Raw genomic sequence first — 21,269 nt, 5'->3', positions numbered from 1 at the left:
ATGTTGAAATCCCCCATGACAACTGTATCATTATCTTTGTGACATGCCAATTTTAACTCTTCATTCAACTTGCACCCTACATCCAGACTGCTGTTTGGGGGCCTGTAGATAACTCCCATTAGGGTCTTTCTACCCTTAGAATTTCTCAGTTCTATCCATACTGACTCTACATCCCCAGATTCTATGTCCCCCCTCGCAAGGGAACAACAATGGCAGGTATTTCTGGGAATAATGCAGAAGGTGCAGGATCGGTTCATTCCAAAGAGGAAGAAAGATCCTAAGGGGGAGTAAGGGGCGGCCGTGGCTGACGAGGGAAGTAAAGGGCAGTGTAAAAATAAAAGAGAAGAAACATAATGTAGCAAAGATGAGCGGGAAATCGGAGGACTGGGAAGCTTTTAAAGAGCAACAGAAGATACAAAAAAGGTAACAAAGAAGACAACTGAATATCATTCCTCACCAACAGAGCCACCCCACCCCCTCTGCCAGTCAGTCTGTCCTTTCGATAAGATGTATATCCTTGAATATTCATTTCCCAGGCCCTGAGCCTCAAGCTCATCTACTTTATTCCTTATATTTTGTGCATTCATATATAATACTTTTAATTGGCTACTCCCCTCACCTTTCATATCAATTCCTATTTCACTTGGCCATACTGTATGATCTCTTCTTGAGCTTCCTACTCCATTGATTCTGTTGTCCTTTTTAACTTTTCTTATTTTCACTTTCCCTTTAACTCCATCCTTATATTTCCAGTTCATCCCCTCCCCCCCACTACTTAGTTTAAACACATCCGTGTTGCAGTGGCAAACCTGTCTGCCAGAATGCTGGTCCCCCACCTATTAAGGTGCAACCCGTCCCTTTTGTACAATTCATCTCTACCCCAAAACAGATCCCAGTGGTCCAAGAATGTAAATCCTTGCTTCCTGCACCAGTTCCTCAGCCACACATTCAGATCCGTTATCTCCCTGTTCCTGCCCTCTCCAGCACGAGGAACTGGAAGCAAACCAGAGATAACCAGCCTGGAAGTCTTGCTTTTCAGCCTTCTTCCGAGTTCTCTGAAGTCCCGCTGCAGAATGTCCTTCCTCTTCTTCTCGATGTCATTTGTGCCGACATCCACTACCACTTCCGGCTGTTCACCTTCACCCTTGAGGATTCCCTGCAATCGGCCAGTGATGTCCTGGATCCTAGCACCAGGGAGGCAACACACCATCCTTAAATCTCGCCTGTTGTTGCAGAAACCCCTTTCCGTACCCCTTACTATGGAGTCCCCTACTACCACGGCTCTTCCTGATGTCTGACTCCTCGGCTCTGCTTCTGCACCAATTTTCGGCTCGCAGACCTGTCTGCCTCTCAGACTGGCAGTATCTTCTGTCCTGACAGCTTCCAAGAAGGTGAACCTGTTTACAAGAGGTACATCCCCTAGGGTCTCCTGTACTTCAAGCATCCTTGCCTTCCTCATTGTCGCCCCCTTTCTCTCTTCCGGTATCCTCGGTGTAACGACCTCAATGTAGGTCCTGTCCAGAAAACCCTCATTTTTGTGGATAATCCTGAGGTCATCCAGTTCTTCAGTGCTGCAACATGCTCCTTCAGAAGCTGAATCTGGACACACTTTCCACAGCTGTAGCAGCCGGGGGCACCATCAGTGTCCCTGACCTCCCACATCATACACGTAGCACACTGAATCAGCTTAGCAGTAATGTCTTCACCCTCTCCAATTGTGCTTGGCGTAGTCCCTCCCTCAGCCTTCTCGCCAAAGACTCTCAAGCCAAAGACTAGCACTTTTCACACCAGGCACTTCCCTCGACCAGAAAAGATGTGCTGGTTTAGAAAGGGTTCACAAGATTGATTTCAGGAATGAAAGGGATGTTTGATAGGTCTGGGTCTGTACTTGCTGGAATTTAAAAAGGTGACGGGGATCTCATTGAAACCTTTTGAATGTTGAAAGGCCTAGACGAAGTAGATATGGAAAGGATGTTTCCCATGGTATTGGGAATCTAGGACTAGAGGTCACAGGTTCAGGATAGAGGGGCATCCATTTGAAACAGTGATGCGGAAGAATTTTCTTAGCCAGAGTGTAGTGAATTTTTGAAGTTTTTACCATAGGCAGCTGTGGAACCCAGGTCATTGGGTATATTTAAGGCAGAGCTTGATTAGTTCTTGATTGGACACTGTATCAAAGGTTACAGGGAGAAGGGACCGAGCTGAATAGGGAAAAAAGGATCAGCCATTAGTGAATGGCAGAGCTGACTCAATGGGCCAAATGGCCTAATTCTACTCCTATGTCTTATAGTTATACCAGATGCAATTACAATGTGTGGACCTGGTCGACCTGGATAAATTACAATGTGTTGGCAGTGATAGACTGGGGTAAAATTACAATGAGCATGAAAAAAGCATGAAGGAGGTGTGGGATGGGATGAAGATCATCACCGGATGCGGTGCAAAGCGGAGGGCGAACATAAGTGGAGATGTGGAGAAAGCGAACCAGCTGAACAACTTCTTCAACAGGTTCGACAGCTCAATCTCATCCTCACCGCAGAAATCCACACCAGGCTTACTTCCCTCACAGGAAAATAGCCACTCACAGGAGACCTTGCCCAAGCCCAGGATTACGGCTGCACAGGTGGAAGGTCAACTGAGGAAGATCTGTACCAGCAAGGCGGCTGGACCGGATGGAGTTTCCCCACGATTACTGAGGGCCTGTGCTACTGAGCTGGGAGAACCACTACAGCGCATCTTCAACATGAGCCTGGAGCAGAGAAGAGTACCCAGACAGTGGAAGACATCCTGTATTGTCCCGGTACCGAAGAAACCACAACCAAAGGAGTTGAATGACTTCAGACCTGTTGCCTTGACGTCGCACGTGATGAAGACCATGGAGCGGCTGATAATACAGAATCTGAGGCCACAAACCAGGCACGCCCAGGATCCTCTTCAGTTTGCATATAAGGAGAAGGTGGGAGTGGAGGATGCTATCACGTATTTGCTGCACAAATCACTCTCTCACCTAGAGGGGGTCAGTTGTGCTGTGAGGATTACATTCCTTTACTTCTCTAGTGCCTTTAACACCATCCAGCCCAAGATCTTAAGGCACAAACTAACGGAGATGGGAGTAGACTCTCACATGGTGGATTGGATAGTGGACTACTTGACAGATAGACCTCAGTATGTGCGGTTGGGAGACTGTAGGTCTGACACGGTGGTCAGCAGCACAGGGGCGCCGCAGGGAACCGTACTCTCTCCGGTCCTGTTCACCCTGTACACATCAGACTTCCAATATAACTCAGAGTCCTGCCATGTGCAGAAGTTCGCTGATGACACGGCCATAGTGGGGTGTGTCAGGAATGGACAGGAGGAGGAGTATAGGAAACTGATACAGGACTTTGTGATATGGTGCAACTCAAACTACCTGCGTCTCAATATCACCAAGACCAAGGAGATGGTGGTGGACTTTAGGAGATCTAGGCCCCATATGGAGCCAGTGATCATTAATGGAGAACGTGTGGAGCAGGTTAAGACCTACAAGTATCTGGGAGTACAGTTAGACGTGAAGCTTGACTGGACTGCCAACACAGATGCCTTGTGCAGGAAGGCACAGAGTCGAATGTACTTCCTAAGAAGGTTGGCGTCATTCAATGTCTGTAGTGAGATGCTGAAGATGTTCTATAGGTCAGTTGTGGAGAGCGCCCTCTTCTTTGTGGTGGCGTGTTGGGGAGGAAGCATTAAGAAGAGGGACGCCTCACGTCTTAATAAGCTGGTAAGGAAGGCGGGCTCTGTCGTGGGCAAAGTACTGGAGAGTTTAACATCGGTAGCTGAGCGAAGGGTGCTGAGTAGGCTATGGTCAATTATGGATAACTCTGAACATCCTCGACATAGCACCATCCAGAGACAGAGAAGCAGTTTCAGTGACAGATTACTATCGATGCAATGCTCCTCAGACAGGATGAAGAGGTCAATACTCCCCAATGCCATTAGGCTTTACAATTCTACCACCAGGACTTAAGAACTTTTTAAAAGCTATTATTAATGCTTTTTGAGACGGTGATTTAGATGCATATCATTTTTTTTTTACTGAGTTAAGTATTGTATGTAATTAGTTTTGCTACAACAAGTGTATGGGACATTGGAAAAAAAAGTTGAATTTCCCCATGGGGATGAATAAAGTATCTATCTATCTATCTATCTATCTATCTATGTGTGGACAGTGGTAGACATGTGTACAATTACAATGTTTTGACAGTCGTCGACTGGGTAAATTACAATGTTGGCAGTAGTAGACCTGGGTACAATTGCAATGTGTGGACAGTGGTCGACCTGGGTAAATTACAGTGTGTTGGCAGTGGTAGACTAGGATACAATTACAATGTGTGGACTGTGGTCATCCTGTTTACCTTACAATGTGGGAGGAGGGAAAGTGTCTATATTGGGCATAGGGGGAGTGTCTCTGTCAGGGTTACTGTATTGGGGATGGGAAGTGTCTGTATCGGGGGTAGGGGTGGGGGGGGGTTGTGTCGGGGATGGGAGAAGGGAAAGTGTTTGTATTGGGCTGGTAGGGTGTTCTTTATCAGGGTTGGGAGGAGGGAAAATGTGTAGTGATGGTAGGGGGAAGGGGTGACTGTCAGGGTTGCTGTGTCGGGGGTGGAAGGGGAAGTGTTTGTGCAGTGGTGGTGGAGGAAGGGGTTTCTCTCAGTGTTGGTGGGAAGAGGCGAAGTGTATGTGGCTGTAGGGGGAGGGGTGTCTTCTGACATGGTTGGTGTGTCAGGCATGGGAGGCGGGGAAATGTCTGTATTGGGGTGGGGGTTTGGAGTGTCTCTAACACAGTTTGTGTTTCAGGGGTGGGAGGAGAGGAAATGTCTGTGTAATGGGCTGGGGAGGGTCTCTGTTGGGTAGGTGTGTCGGGGGTGGGAGGAGGGCAAGTGTTTGTATTGGGGGTAGGGGGATCGTCTCTGTTGGGTATGTGTGTCGGGGGTGGGAGGAGTGTGTTAAGATGGAGCTCCTGTCCTGTGGGTGTAGATAAAAGTGGATTCTGGAAACTCGATAGGTTTCTATCTGAGTGACACACAGAATGCTGCGTGAGTTCAGCAGGTCAGGCAGCATTTGTGGAGGGAGATAAACGATCGATGTTTTAAGAAGGGCATTGACCCCAAACATTGACTGTCCATTTCTTTCCACAGATGCTGCCTGACCTGCTGAGATCCTCCAGTAGCTTGTTTATTTTCCAAATGTCAGTGTCTGCAGTCTCTGATGTTTTTGCCTTTGTGAGAGACACTGGCCTATCCTTTGCTTGTTACAGAGACGGATTTGCATGCAGTGATAAGGAAAGGAAACCTCCTGAAAGACATTCACATCCGTTACATCCTTTACCAACTGCTTAAGGCCACCAAGTACATCCACTCGGGGAATGTCATCCACCGGGATCAGAAGGTACTAACTGGAACTGACTGCATTCTCACTGTCCTGTCTCATCAGGCTTCCTGCTGCAGCTGTAAATAAAACAAAGTGAGGTGTTTTATGTTTAACAAAACCTTTAACCCACTTTATTGAACTCCACAACCTTCAGTGGGTGATGTTACACATGGAACTTTGTCCTGGCTAAAGTGGCTAGACTCTGTTCGGTGCAGATTTAGCCAGGACAAAGTTCCATGTGTAACATCACCCACTGAAGCAGAGCATTGTGATGTCGCTGGCAAACTCCAGTGAGATTTTGTCACTTTTTGCCTTCTCATCAGTAGGCGAATGCTGGCAGTACACCCACTTGAACACCCGTGTTACACAGGAACCGTTGCTCCGAAAGGGTGTCCGTAATGTATAGTAGCCGACCCTGGCAGTTGGAACCCACAGTGTTCACAGACCTGTGATGACCCGATACACAGGCACTGTCGAAGCTGCAAGGTAGTTGGCATCTCCGGGTGTTCCTCCCAAAGCGAGCATGGCAAAAACACAGGGCTGGCATTGTCTGTTTTGCAGCCGCAGATGGCCTTCATGACTGGGCTTATTGAGATAGAAAAAAGATGACTTGCAGCGCAGAGGGTTCATTCAGGCGGCTGAGGTGGATCAGTTAAGAATGGACCAGATAGCCAAGGTTGCCCAGTCCCAGGACCTGATTGCTTGGGGTCTCCGTCAGTCTCGTAAGACACACCCCCTCACTCTTTTATTGAGCTGATCAGAGAGGTACGGGAGGAGGAGAACACGTTGGAAGTGCGGGAGGGCTCCATCAGCAGGGTACAGTCCTTGGTAGTGCGCCCCTGTGGTGAAGTGACCATGGCTAGCCCAACCTGGGGAATGGTAAAGGAGATTGTGGCAGAGTTGAGAACTGAGATATCCCGGCTGTTAACAGCGGGTGTGGAGCCCGCGTATGATAGGATTGGTAGAGAGGTGGACCCCCTAAGGGGACAGACTATGTGGAGGGCTGCGGGTAGCCGGGGTTCTGCGAGAAGTGGGGGGGGGTGGGTGTGGCCGGTATAGTCTGTTATAACTGTGGTGAAGAGGAATACTTCAGGCGGGAGTGTGAGCGGTGGGAAACCCCTCGGAGAGTGAGCCCTTGGGTACCTAAGAGACAGAGGTATCGAGAAACGGAGGAGATCCAGTGAGGGAACAGCCTGGTGTCTCTGGGGAACACGTTCCCAGCAATATATCAAGGAACACCCCCCCCCCCAAAGCGAAAGACCCAATTCCTGATGGCTTAGTGGGACCATCCTCCAGTGTGCCGCTATGGATGGAGGGTATTTATGCTAAAGCCATACTTGATACCGGGTTGCAGGTCACATTGTTGTACCGTTTGTTTTACAGTAAACTTGAGTTCTCAGAGGCCAATGTGGTCTGAGTGTCTGAGGTTCTTGGTACATTAGTGCTGGCTTGTCCGGACCCTGTTGAGAAGGGTGGCATTTCATTTCTGGAGGGGACCAACACCCCTCTTGTCAGGAGGCTCATGGGAGCCAGCAAAGAGAAGGCTGGAGAGATCTTTCTGGTAATATTGTCTGTGCACCCGGTGTTTCAAGCTGCTTTTGTGGAAGTGCGTGGCTGCATTGGGTCGGAGACCAAATTTAGGCGAAGGGCTGTGTGTTTCACCCAGTTAAAACCAATGGTGTTACTACCCGGGAAAGTGGTGAGAGTAACGGGGACCCCCAAATTTCCTGGAGTGCCTGGGCACAAGGCCCTCTTAGTGGATGCTCCAGAAGACCACAAGGGGGAGTTGGGATTTCGTGCTGGGGTACTGGTGAGTCTCGAACTGCTTACCTGGTTGTACAGGTAAGCAGGATGGCAGTGATTACCAGGAACACTACGAAGAGGGAGGTCACTTTCATGCGGGGATGTCCCTGGCGCATCTGTTCCTGGTGACGGTAATGTTCAGTGTCCCTGTGAGACAAACCGGGGAGAAACTACTGGAAAAAGAGGGAAAGTTGACCGCTGAGTCATTCAACTTCGGGGACTCCCCGGTTCCTGCGGGCTAGAAGAGGAGGTTGATAGGGAAGATGTTGAAGCTAGCAGGTGTCTTTTCCACTGACGAATTTGACGTGGGTTGTTCCAAGAGCACTCGTTATACTATCTGGGTGACGGAGGGCACCCCATTTAGAGAGAGATTGTGGAGATTGGCCCTTGCAGAGGTGGAAGACATTCAGCAGCATTTGTGTAAGTTGAAGGAAGCTGGGATCATTACTGAGTCCCGAAGCCCCTATGCATCCTTAATAATAGTGGCCTGAAAGAAGAATGGGAAGGTATGGATGTGTGTGGACTAGAGGATTCTGAACAGGCGTACCGTCCCTGACCAATATACGGTCCCGAGGACTGAAGACACACTGGTCTGTCTGAGTGTTGTGAAGTGGTTCAGTGTGCTGGATTTGAGGAGTGGATATTACCTGATCCCCATGACTGAGGCTGACAAAGAGAAGATGGCATTTATTTGTTCCCTGGGATTCTTCCAGTTCGAAAGGATGCCCCAGGGCAAATCGGGAGCCCCTGCAACCTTCCAGCAGGTCATGGAGAAGCCGGTGGGGGATATGAACTTGCTCCAGGTATTGGTGTATCTGGATGATCTCATAGTGTTTGGATTCACCTAGGAAGAACATGAAGCGAGGCTAGTGAAGATGCTGGGCTGCCTGAAAGCTGAAGGGTTAAAACTTTCTTGGGACAAGTGCCAGATCTGCAAAAGGTCTGTCAGCTACGTTGGGCACATAGTCTCACGGGATGGAGAAGCTACGTCCGTCTAAGATAGAGGCGGTTACCACTTGGCCAAGACCCCAGACTGTGAGTGCTCTGCACTCAATCCTTGGGTTCTATGGTTACTACCGGAGGTTCGTGAAGGGTTATGTGAAAGTGAGTCACCCGTTGAATCAGCTTCTGTGTGGTTACCTTTCCTTGGGGAAGAAAGAGAGGGATAAAAAAGGACAAGAGGGTGGAGAATGCCTTAGCCCATCGGAGCCCTTTGGACCGAGGTGGGACGCAAAATGTAAGGAGGCCTTTCAGTCGCTGAAGGAGTTGATGACCCAGGCACCAGTGCTGGCTTTTGTGGACCCCCGATTGCTGTATGTACTGCATACGGATACCAGCCGAGAGAGCTTGGGGGGTGTCCTGTATCAGGACCGGGGCACCGGGTTGAGACCCATTGCGTTTGTCAGCTGGAGTCTGTTGCCCTCCGAGAAAAGCTATCCTATGCACAAGTTGGAATTTCTGGCGTTGAAATTGGCGGTGGTGGATAAACTGAGTGACTACCTGTATGGGGCCAAGTTTGAGGTGCAGACGGACAACAACCCCCTAACTTATATCCTGCCCTCTGCAAAACTGGATGCCACAGGCCATCGGTAGCTGGCAGCATTGTCTGCCTATGATTTCAGCCTGGCTGGGAAGCAGGAACATTGACGCTGATGCTTTGCCGCAACGGGTGCATGAGGGTCTGGACAGGGACGAGGAGTGGGAGGGTGTTCCTGCCCCTGGGGTAAAGGCCATGTGTCAGTTTCCTATCACCATGAAAGCAGTGGGAAAGGAGGAGCAGGTTCAAGTGGTGGATCACTTGGGAGCTTCTGATGATGCCACTCCCCAAGTTTACTGTAACCTGACTGCTCTGAAGACAAATCAGCTGTCAGAATTGAATTAAATTGTAAGACCATAAGATATAGGAGCAGAAGTAGGCCATTCGGCCCTTCGAGTCTGCTCTGCCATTCAATCATGGACTGATCCTCTTCTTCCAGTCATCCCATTCCCCTGCCTTCATCCCATCCCTCCTGGCTGTCTGGGGAAGTGGCAGCTGCTAAGCGAGATGACCCTGGCATTGGCACCATTTGGTCAGAGGTCAAAAAGGGAGACATGGCTCAGGCAGAGAAATGAAACATGCGATGGTGTCTCCATTACTGAGAGACTGGCCTCGGTTGGAGTTGCAGAATCAGATCCTATACTGGGGTCATGTCACCCCAGGAACGACCTCGGCGTTGCCAGTTGGTTCTGCCGGAGAAGTATTGGAGGATTGCGTTGAAGACACTTCATGATGTTTCTGGCCATTTGGGGTTTGAAAAGACCTATGGGTTGCTCAGAGAATAGTTTTACTGGCCCCAAATGAAGTCGGAGGTTGAAGAATACTGCAAGTCATGCATTTGATGCATATGGCGGAAGAAGCTGCCTACGCAGGCAGCTCCCTTGTCCCACTTGCAGTTTGCGGGTCCCCTGGACCTGGTGTGTATGGATACCCTGTCAATAGAACCCAATGCCAGCGACATGGCAAATATCTTAGTCATCATGGACCACCAAACCAGATATGCTTTTCCTACCAAGGACCAGAGGATGTCCACCGTGGCCTAAGTGTTATGGGAGAAGTATTTCATGTATTATGCCTTTCCAGGCAGCTACACAGTGATCAGGGACGGAATTTCGAGAGCAGACTCATCCATGAGTTACTGGACGTGCTTGGAGTTGCGAAGACGAGGACCATGCCCTATCTCCTACAGGATGATCCCCAGCCAGAGAGGTTTAATTGGACCTTGCTAGATATGCTCGTGAGCCTGGAGGTCAGCAAGAAGAGCAGGTGGAGTCAACATATTGGACACCTGGTTCACAGTTACAATTGTACCTGAAATGAAGCTACTGGGTACTCGCCAAACTATCTGATGTTTGGGACCTAGGCGAGGTTGCCTATTGACCTTTGCTTTGGGACTGACAAGGGCGACTTACCACCGAAGATTTATCTAAAGTATGTGTCTGATATGAGAAGAGAGCTGAAAAGGGCATATGAATTAGCTGGGGTCGCAGCTGCTAAGCAGAATCAAGGAAATAAGAAGTATGATCAAACGATGAAGTTCTCCCAACTCCTCCTCCTCATAAGGAATTTGGGTCTACCTGGGAAACATAAGTTGGCTGACCGTTGGGTGGATACACCCTATGTGGTGGAGAGTCAGATGCTAAACCTACCAGTTTTCTGGGTGAAACCAGAGAATGGGAATGGGCTTGTCAAGATTCTCCATTGGAACCACCTTCTGTGCTGGGACAAGAGGTTCAGGTAGGCCCAGAGCCCAACTTGGAGCTTACACCTAGTAACTGTATTTTGCGAGAGCACGGGGTGACTGCAGGGCCCACAGTGGGAGAGGTTAGGCTAGCCCCCACCCCACCCCTGAGAGGGATACTGATTCGGAGGATGAGGACCTGGATGTGTGGTATTGCTAACTCCCCATTGATTGAGGAAGAGACTTCCAGCCCTTCTCCCATTGAGTCAGGTGAAGTGTTGGAGGGGGGGAGCTGTCTGTGGACATGGACAGCCTGGGTTGCAGCGGGACCCTGCAAGGGATGAAGTAGGGCTTGGCCACGAGACAGAGGGGCCCAAATAGCAGGTGGGCATGAATGATTGGCTGGGGATGGCCTCGCCAGGTAGACCAAACGTATCAGAAGTATCCCCAGTAGTTTCTGAAATTGAAGAGTTAGGTGAGGGGGAACAGTGGTCTCAGAGAATTAGGAGACCATCGGATAGGCTGGCCTACGTAGCACCAGGGGAACAGAGTGTGACCCCTATCGTTTTGGGGAGCTATGTCACTGTCATTTACCTCTGAGTTGGACTTTGTGCTTTGCAGGAAAGGTTGGCAAATTAACTCAATGTCATGAGAACATGACTAAATTTGGTGGGGGGGAGAGTGTAATGTGCTGTAATGTTTCACTGCTAATGTAATGGTTTTTCTGTAGCAGCAATGTCTCAGTTATGACTAGAGATAACAGGGGGCTTTAGAATGTTGACCAGCCAATGAGAGGCATGTTGATCTTTCTTGTTGGTCTGAGAGAAGGGATTTTGTGGTCTTTTGTTGGCAAGAGATAGAGAGGGAAGATGCAAATGGAGAGAGTTGGTAGACCGCTGGACAGAGTGGACTTAGAGTGAGGGTCTGGGGGGGGGGGGGGGGTCAGCAAAGCTTGGAGGAGGTCGATGGGAAATGAATGGATGGAACTGTGAGTTCAACCTGCACCTTAGACTGTTTCATTAAAATGGGCCCTTTTTCTTGTTATTTTCTTTACAAACCCTATAGTCAGATTAAGATTGATAAAGTTCAATCGTTTAATTGCATATGGTGTACTTTCTGATATTCTGCAGTACGGATTTGTAAACGGGCAGCACATCATGCAGCATCCACACGAACGAGATTTCTCAGTTTGGCTGGGCCAGAGGCTGTCTTCCACTAGACAAACTCATGCTGGCTGACCCTGAGGGCTACATAGGTTTACAGAGGTATTTTATGTTTAACAAAACCCATTAAACATTTTATTGAATTCCGAAACCTACACCACCAAAGTATGTTAAAAATCCTTGCGTCATCATGTCAGACCAGCCTTTTAAAGTGAAATCCCAGCTCAATGTAGGTGGTAATGAATTATGTACATTTCACCCATATATGTTACCCTACACCACCACCCCATGCCTGTGAGCATGTGGGTTTCCTCTAGATGCTCCGATTTCCTCCCACATTTCAAAGACATTGAGGTTAGTAGATTAAGTGGACATTGTAAATTTTCCCATGATTAGGTTAGGGTTAAATAGATGGGTTTTTGGTTGTGCAGCTCATTAGGCTAGAAGGGCATGTCTGCACTGTAACTTGAATAAATATAATTCTCCCTGCTTCCATTTTCAGCTCCTGTCCTGTCACTCTACACCACCTTTGTTCTGTTTTCAGCTGTGACTTTAACACCCCCCCCCACTGCTCCTGAATTGTGTGCACTAACCTTGGGTACTGTTGTCACCACCCTCCCAGCCTTCAAACATTCTCCTGGATTCAGACTGCTTTGTCAAATTGTGTGACTTTGGACTGGCTCGCTGCATCAACCAGATACAAGAGGAGCAGGGGAACCCAGCACTGACGGAGTATGTGGCTACTCGATGGTATCGAGCACCAGAAATCCTCCTTGCATCTCCCAGGTCAGCTGTTTGCTCTTATTGATTGATCTTTGAAATCTTAGCATTTATTGTTCTTCCCTGATTGTGATGGTGAGCAGACAGCTTTAGCAGTGCCTAGAGTTGTACAGCACTGAAACAGGCCCTTCATCCCACTGCTTCCATTTTGACCTTTTATCCAGTTGCATTCATCCTGGTTCCAGCTGTAAATTTCAATGACTTGCTAATTTAAGGCTAAAATGACTATATCTGACTCCATACTATCCAGCAGTGAAATCCAGGTATCAGTCACTCTCTGTAAACAACTTGCATCTCAAAGTCCCTTTAAAACTGTTCATTTTCATCATCAACCTATTTTTCTTCTTTTTAAACACCATCATCCCTACTGGGGCATTGTCTGCTTACAGTAGCTTGCCAGAGTCCTCTGCACTAGGCCAGTCTTTTGCATTGTTTCAAGGTGTTACCCATCTTCTTGGTGTATCATTCCTCTCCCAGAGAAGTGGTCTTCAGAACTTCTGTTGTGTAGCACTGGGGTTTTAAAGGATGGGGTTGCTGACCCCATGCCTAGTGCAGCTGGGCTTGGGACCATCTATGGTGGAGTTATCATCAACCTATGCCCTTTTGTTTTTGATACCCCAGCCATGGTCAGCAGATTCTGATTGTCTGCCCTATGATCTTAAATACCATATTTAGATCACCATTCAGGGAAAACAAAGCTAATCTCTTCCCATAACTGAAGTCCAGGTGAATCTACTGCACATGTTCTTCAAGATTATGGTGTGGAGACCAGATATGCACATAATACTCTATGTGGTCTAACCAGTGTTTTGTAGAGTCATGAACTATGAGAACAGGCCCTTCGGTCCAACTGCTGACCATCATTTCCATCTAAGTGAGTCCTATTTACCAGCATTTGTTTGGCCCAAATCCCTCTAAACCTTTCTGACCCAAGTATCTTTTAAATGTTGTGATTGCTCCTGCCACAACCACTTCCTCTAGCAGCTCATTCCATTTACCCACCACCCTTGGGTGAGAAAGTTGCCTACTAAATCTCTCCCCTCTCTACTTAAACTTATGCCCTCAGTTCTCCATTCCTAACACTGAGAAAAAGACTGCTCAAGAAGATTGGTCCTACTGAAGGGTTTCAGCCCGAAATGTCAACTGTACTCCATAGATACTGCCTGGCCTGCTGAGTTCCTCAAGCATTTTGTGTGTGTTGCTTGGATTTCCAGCCTCTACAGATTTTCTCTTGTTTGTGGCTAGAAGATTATACCTTATTCTGCTATCCTGCTGTGAAAACAGTGCCAACCTGTCCAAACTCTCTCCATGAATCAATCTCTGAAGTCCTAACAGCATCCTTATAAATCTCCTCCGAACTCTCTCCAGTTTAACATAGAACAGACCCTTCGGCCCACAATGTTATGCCGACCCTCAAAACCTGCCTCATATAAGCCCCCCACCTTAAATTCCTCCATATACCTGTCTAGTAGTCTCTTAAACTTCACTAGTGTATCTGTCTCCACCACTGACTCAGGCAGTGCATTCCACGCACCAACCACTCTCTGAGTGAAAAAAACTTCCTCTAATATCCCCCTTGAACTTCCCTCCCCTTACCTTAAAGCCATATCCTCTTGTACCAAGCAGTGGTGCCCTGGGGAAGAGGCACTGGCTGTCCACTCTGTCTATTCCTCTTAATATCTTGTACACCTCTATCATGTCTCCTCTCATCCTCCTCTCCAAAGAGTAAAGCCCTAGCTCCCTTAATCTCTGATCATAATCCATACTCTCTAAACCAGGCAGCATCCTGGTAAATCTCCTCTGTACCCTTTCCAATGCTTCCACATCCTTGCTATAGTGAAGTGACCAGAACTGGACACAGTACTCCAAGTGTGGCGTAACTAGAGTTTTATAGAGCTGCATCAGTACATTGCGACTCTTAAACTCTATCCCTCGACTTATGAAAGCTAACACCCCATAAGCTTTCTTAATTACCCTATCTACCTGTGAGGTGACTTTTAGGGATGTGTGGACATGTACCCCCAGATCCCTCTGCTCCTGCACACTACCAAGTAGTGGTACTGCCATTTACTTTGTACTCTGCCTTGGAGTTTGTCCTTCCAAAGTGTACCACCTCACACTTCTCCAGGTTGAACTCTATCTGCCACTTCTCAGCCCACTTCTGCATCCTATCAATGTCTCTCTGCAATCTTCAACAATCCTCTACACTATCTACAACACCACCAACCTTTGCGTCGTCTGCAAACTTACCAACGCACCCTTCTACCCCCACATCCAGGTCGTTAATAAAAATCGCGAAAAGTAGAGGTCCCAGAACAGATCCTAGTCGAAACCCTCCAATCTGAATGTACGCCCTCCACCACAACCCTCTACCTTCTGCAGGCAAGCCAATTCTGAATCCACCTGGCCAAACTTCCCTGGATCCCATGCCTTTTGACTTTATGAATAAGCCTACTGTGTGGAACCTTGTCAAATGCCTTACTAAAATCCATGTAGATCACATCCATTGCACTACCCTCATCTATATGCCTGGTCACCTCCTCAAAGAACTCTATCAGGCTTGTTGGGCACGATCTGCCCATCACAAAGCCACGCTGACTGTCCCTGATCAGACCATGATTCTCTAAATGCCCATAGATCCTATCTCTAAGAATCTCTTCCAACAGCTTTCCCACCACAGACGTAAGGCTCACTGGTCTATAATTACCTGGACTATCCCTACTACCTTTTTTGAACAAGGGGACAACGTTCACCTCCCTCCAATCCTCTGGTTCCATTCCCGTGGACAACGAGGACATTAAGATTCTAGCCAGAGGCTCAGCAATCTCTTCCCTCGCCTGGTGGAGCAGCCTGGGGAATATTCCATCAGGCCCCAGGGACTTATCCATCCTAATGTATTTTAACAACTCCAACACCTCCTCTCCCTTAATATCAACATGCTCCAGAACATCAGCTTCACTCATATTGTCCTCACCGCCATCAGTCCCTCTCAGTGGTGAATACTGAAGAGAAGTATTCATTGAGGACCTCGCTCACTTCCACAGCCTCCAGGCACATCTTCCCACTTTTACCTCTAATCAGTCCTACCTTCACTCCTGTCATCCTTTTGTTCTTCAAAATGATTTTGTTGTTTAGTGGCATCTTTCCTATAGTAGGGTGACCAAAACTGAGCACAATATTCCAAATGCAGCCACATTAACGCCTTTTGCAACTGCAACGTAATATGCCAACTTCCAAAATAATTACCCCGACTAATGGCCAGCATGCCAAAAGCCTCCTTCACCACCCCGTCTACCTGAGAAACACTTTCAGGGAACCATATATCTGAGGGATAAGATGCCTCTGTTTTTCAACACACCCCAGGGCCCTACAGTTCACAGTGAAAATCCCACCCTCATTTGTGACCCCAAGAAGCAACACCCTGCACTTATCTGATTTTAAACTCCATTTGCCATTCCTTAGCCCACATTTCCAGCTGATCAAGATCCCTGTGTAAATCTTAATAACCTTTTTCATTGTCAATTTTAGATCCAATTAATCAGGTATATTTTTACCTTCTGAACTAGTCGCCCATGTGGGATCTTGTAAAAGGTCCATATATAGACAGTTTCAGTTGTCCTGTCTTTTTTGATCTTCGTTCCTCAACAAAAATGGAATCAAATCAGTGAGTGTACTTCTCATGCACAGCATTGTAATTATTCCTGAACTGCCCTTGTTTCTACAGTGTGCATCAACATAGGAACAGGCCCCTTGGCCCTCAGTGTAGTACCAAATGAATAAACTGAGCTATTGCCTAAATAAACTAATCCTTTCTGCCCACACAACGCCTAAACTCATATATTCTCTGCTCATTGGTCTGTTCATCTAAGAGCCTCTTATATATCTCTATTGTATTTATCTATAACACTGTTGTGCATTCCACCTTGCATATCATCTTTGAATTTACCCCTTTTATCCTAAATGCTTGCCATCTAGTATCTATCTATATACTACTAAAACTCTCATGCTCTGTCTGTTTGTTTATGACCTCCAATTAGCGCAAACGGTGCACTACAGTGAAACTTTTTTGGCTAACTCGACTTAAAATGCGCTAACTTACAGAATACAGAATGCAGAAGTTCAGGGTTATATATTCATATAAAATTGCTCATTCACCAAAATCAACAGCCCCGCTTTCACCCGAGCCGATCCACCATCATGGAAGTCAGGACGCGACAGCACGGCACATGTGCATGGCCGACTTCAGCAGTGACACCAACTGGAGCAAAGGGGCAGGACAGGGCAGCTCTGTTTCGAGCGGTCGCATACTGCTGATCACCATCAGCATGTGCAGGATTGGGACAGATCTAACTGCCACCCAATAATAAGAGATCATTAAATCTTATTGTAATGACGTACTTCTCTTTCAATATTTTTATTAGTTTCTGCATGAAGGAATACAGAGCACAAGAAGATATGTATTATAAGTAAAAAAAGTAACAAATACATTGTATTAAAAATAGTTACAATCACAAAACCCTGTATTCATAAAAATTAAACTAAATTGTAATATTGAAATATAATAATTTTGTTATACAGAAAAAAAATCTAAACCCACTACCAAAGTCAGAGCTGTTAGGAAAAGCAAGAAAAAAGGGGGGGAAACCCTTATCATATAAAATAAATTATTAGCCACCATCTGTACTTTTACAACAGAGCAAAGGTTTTGAAAATAACTCAAAAATGGTCCCCACAATGTATAAAAGTCTTGAATAGATTCAAAAACTGAATATCAGATCTTCTGTAAATTTAAGCATGATATAACATCCCGTGACCCATAATGACGTACTTTGAGACACCCATAAAACCCTTTGCAACAGTCAAAAGGCAGCGGTGACTATATCTTTTTATTTTCATTTTTAGAATCTTTTTATTAATACATAATCTTCTACAACTATAGAATTATACAAAATATCAACAAATTAATATGTATACAATTAATAGAGCTGAAGAAGAAAAAAAACTAATCATAATATATAAAAATGAAAAAAAAATTTATATATAGAAAAAGAAGGAAAAAAAGAACCCCATCTAACTGAGAAGAAAAACCCATTAGGAATCAACTCCCAGAGGCAATACGTTTAACCATCATCTAAATATATAGAAAATAAAATTCATCAACTGCCAATTCACATTTTTTTTTAAAAAAGATAATAAAATTGGAAGGAAACCATATAGAATAATTCAAATTATATGGTAATATTTGGCAAAAGAACCCCATCTTCTCTCAAAATCAAATCGAGGTTCAAAAGTTCTACTTCTAATTTTTTCCAAGCTGAGACATAACATTACTTGAGAAAACCATTCAATCAATGTAGGGGAAGCGATATCTTTTCATTTTAATAAAATAGCCCTTCTTGCCAACAATGTAACAAATGCAATTACATGTTGATCTAAAGACCATGGCAATAGAGTTCTTATAGATCGTTTGAATCCATCTATTAAAATTATTACCAAAACCAAATTTTTCTAATACTTTGAACAAGTATGGCCACTCAACTCTATCGAATGCCTTTTCTGCATCAAGAGAGATAACACATTGAGGTTGCTTAGATAATGGTGAATAAATAATGTTCATCAATCTCCGAACATTAGAGAAAGAGTAACGGCCTTTGATAAAGCCCATTTGGTCCATAGAGATAATTTTAATTAAAATATTTTCCAAGCGGTTAGCCATTATATTAGAAAGAATTTTTGCATCCACATTTAATAACAAAATAGGTTTATATGAAGAACATTCCACAGGGTCTTTATCTTTTTTAAGAATCAAGGAAATAGATGCTTCATAAAAAGAAGAAGATAAATTACCCTACTCAAAGGATTCATGAAACATTTCCAAAAGATACGGAGAAAGTAATCTTTCAAATTTTTTGAAAAATCCCACCTAATAACAATCAAGTCTGGGAGCTTTACCTGATTGCATTGATAAAATAGCTTTCTGAATTTCATGCTCGGTAATTGGAGCATCAAGCATCTGTTGATCTTCATCAGAAATTTGTGGAAATTTAATCTTATGTAAAAAAGCTTCTATTTTGGAGGAATCTGCGGGAAATTGAGACCTATAAAGATCAGAATAAAAATCTTGAAAAGTATTATTAATATCCTCATAGTTACTTACTATATCTCCATTGTTTTTACGAATCTTTAAAATTTGTCTTTTAGCTCTAACTGCTCTTAGTTGGGAAGCTAAGAGCTTATTATTTTTATCCCCAGAGATATAAAATTGACTTTTAAATTTAAGCAAATATCCTTCAATAGGATATGTTAATAATAAATTATACTGTGATCGTAGTTCTACTCTTTTAAATGAAACAACATTTGGAGAGATTGCATTAATGTTTTCCAATTCTTTAATTTGTTTAGAAATTTTATCTAATTCCATTCTTGTTTGTTTCTTCTGTTACGGATTCAGCAACAATAAATATATGACTGAGGCAGGGGTTTTTATAACAAATAAAACATTTATTAAACACTGAAAAACAAACCCCCAAAAGTAAACAAACCACTAACGTAACCGGAAATCAGCTGCTGTGCAGCAGCTTAAACAGTTCTTAAAGCAATGAAGCTTAAACAGTTCTTAAAGCGATGTTGCAAAAACAGTTCTTCAAAGTAGTACTGCAAAAGTTCAAAATGCTTACAGTCCATTAAAGAAGAGACTTCTTAGACGATTTAAATTCTCTTTCACGTCGTCTCGTTGTGGTTCCCAGTCGAACTATACTTTTCTCACGGAGAATTTACGAAGATGGAAATGAAACGGCTTAAAGGCACTGACCTTTCCTTGACAAAACTATTCCCAATCCTTTCTGCTATTTCGCAGGGATTAACACGGGGACAGCCAACGAATTCCTTCCGAATGAGGATCAAACAAGGTTGAACCTGTTTCACCGTCGAAATCGACTTTCCTCAATCTTTTAGCTCCTGAACTCCGATCTTCACTCTCCACTGATTTTTAACTGGCAGTATTATAAAGAAACTGCTGGCAATGACCTTTTAAACTTTAGGCATTAAATAAAACTCCATCTTTCAACTAAACTGTGTAATAATATTGAACCATGCAGTGGTATGAAGTCAAAATGGCAAATCCAGCCACGAACTGCCCCTCCTCACAGGGAGGGGTCCTCCTTTTATACCCTGTAAAAAAAAACAAAAAAAAACTGTCACATGACCTCTACTGGCAGGAAAATGACGTCACTCCACCATCACAAGACCACTACCTTAAGTCCTGTATAGCTTCAACACCACTGTCACGTGACAAGTACACCACTGTCACATGTCACGGGTACGTAACACTTCAATTTAGCTATATATGATATAATTTGACCACGTAAGTAAGCTTTCAATGTATCCCAAATTAATAACTTGGAGACGTTTCCTATATTATTAAAGAGAAAAAACTCTTTTATCTGAGTTTCAATAAACTCAACAAATTCTGCACTTTGTAATAAATGTTCTGGAAAACGCCAAAGTTGTCTGGTAGAAACAACATCTTTCAATTCAAATATTAAATTTAAAGGAACAAGATCAGAAATAGCAATCGCATCATACTGACATTTCTGAACATTACATTAAAGTCGAGGGTCGACTATAAAATAGTACATTCTCGAATATTTATTATGAACATGTGAGAAAAAGGAATATTCTCTATCATTAGGATGCATATGCCTCCAGACCTCAATTAAACCATAATCAATTAAAAAGGAATTAATAAGTGATGTGGAACAGTTAGGAAGTTGATGTTTGGATGATGACTTATCCATTAAAGGATTTAAGCAAGTATTAAAATCACCACCCATTAATAACACATATTCATTTAAATCAGGTAATAGAGCAAAAACAGCTTTAAAAAATAAGGGATCATCAACATTTGGTCCAGAAATATTAACCAAAACCATTTTCTTGTTACAAATTATTCTTTTAACAATTAAAAATCTATCATTAATATCAGCTATAATATCCTCCTGACTAAAAGGAATATTAGAATCGGTAAAAATAGAGACACCTCTAGTTTTACTCTGGGAGTTTGCATGAAATAAAGATCTCTTCCAAAATTTAAAAAAATCGATTTTTATCACATAGCCTGATATGCATCTCTTGAGCAAAAATTATATCAGGCTGGAATCAATTTATAACCTTAAATGTTTTCTTACGCTTAATAGGGTGATTCCAACTGCGAACATTCCAAGTTAAAACATTTAACTGTTTAGATGTCATCATGATCTGTTTAGATGTCATACTGGCTCTAGAGGCAGTGCAGAGAAGGTTCACTAGGTTAATTCTGGGGATGGGTGGGTTGATGTATGATGAGAGGTTGAGTAGATTGGGACTCTACTCATTGGAGTTCCGAAGAATGAGAGGCGATCTTATTGAAACATATAAGATTGTGAAGGGGCTTGATCGGGTGGATGCGGGGAGAATGTTCCCAATGATGGGTGAAACTAGGACCAGGGGGCATAATCTTAAAATAAGGGGATGCCGTTCCAGGACTGAGATGCGGAGAAATTTCTTCACTCAGAGGGTAGTGGGGCTGTGGAATTTATTGCCCCAGAGAGCTGTGGAAGCTACTACACTCAATAAATTCAAAACGGAGATAGACATTTTCCTGGATAAAAATGGCATTAGGGGATACGGTGAGCGAGCAGGTAAGTGGACATGAGGCTAGGTTTAGATCAGCCATGTGATCTCCTGGACCAGTTTTCGATAGCCTGGATGGGTCGGAGAGGAATTTTCCAGATTTTTTCTCCTCAATTGGCAACTCGTTTTTTTCCCCCGGGTGATCACATGGGTTTGGGCGGGATGAATAATCAAATAAAATGGGCGGCATGGTGCCCTGTTGGTTGGCACTGTTGCCTTGTGGGATTCG

At 44.7% G+C, this 21,269-nt stretch overlaps 1 protein-coding gene across 3 annotated transcripts in view; it reads left to right on the top strand.

The window, feature by feature from the left end:
• The window catches only part of mapk15 (mitogen-activated protein kinase 15), a 182,629-nt gene that overhangs the window by 43,039 nt on the left and 118,321 nt on the right, over positions 1-21,269 (top strand). For all 3 annotated transcript variants that reach the window (XM_073055254.1, XM_073055253.1, XM_073055255.1), the window contains exons 5-6: positions 5,294-5,424; positions 12,213-12,376. In XM_073055254.1, coding sequence (XP_072911355.1) covers positions 5,294-5,424; positions 12,213-12,376 — 295 coding nt within the window. The remainder of the gene's footprint in view (positions 1-5,293; positions 5,425-12,212; positions 12,377-21,269) is intronic.

Source organism: Hemitrygon akajei, chromosome 8 (genome assembly GCF_048418815.1).
Source record: "Hemitrygon akajei chromosome 8, sHemAka1.3, whole genome shotgun sequence".
Taxonomy (NCBI): domain Eukaryota; kingdom Metazoa; phylum Chordata; class Chondrichthyes; order Myliobatiformes; family Dasyatidae; genus Hemitrygon; species Hemitrygon akajei.
Note: the sequence above shows the minus strand (reverse complement) of the source record. Positions and strands in the feature narration are given on the sequence as shown.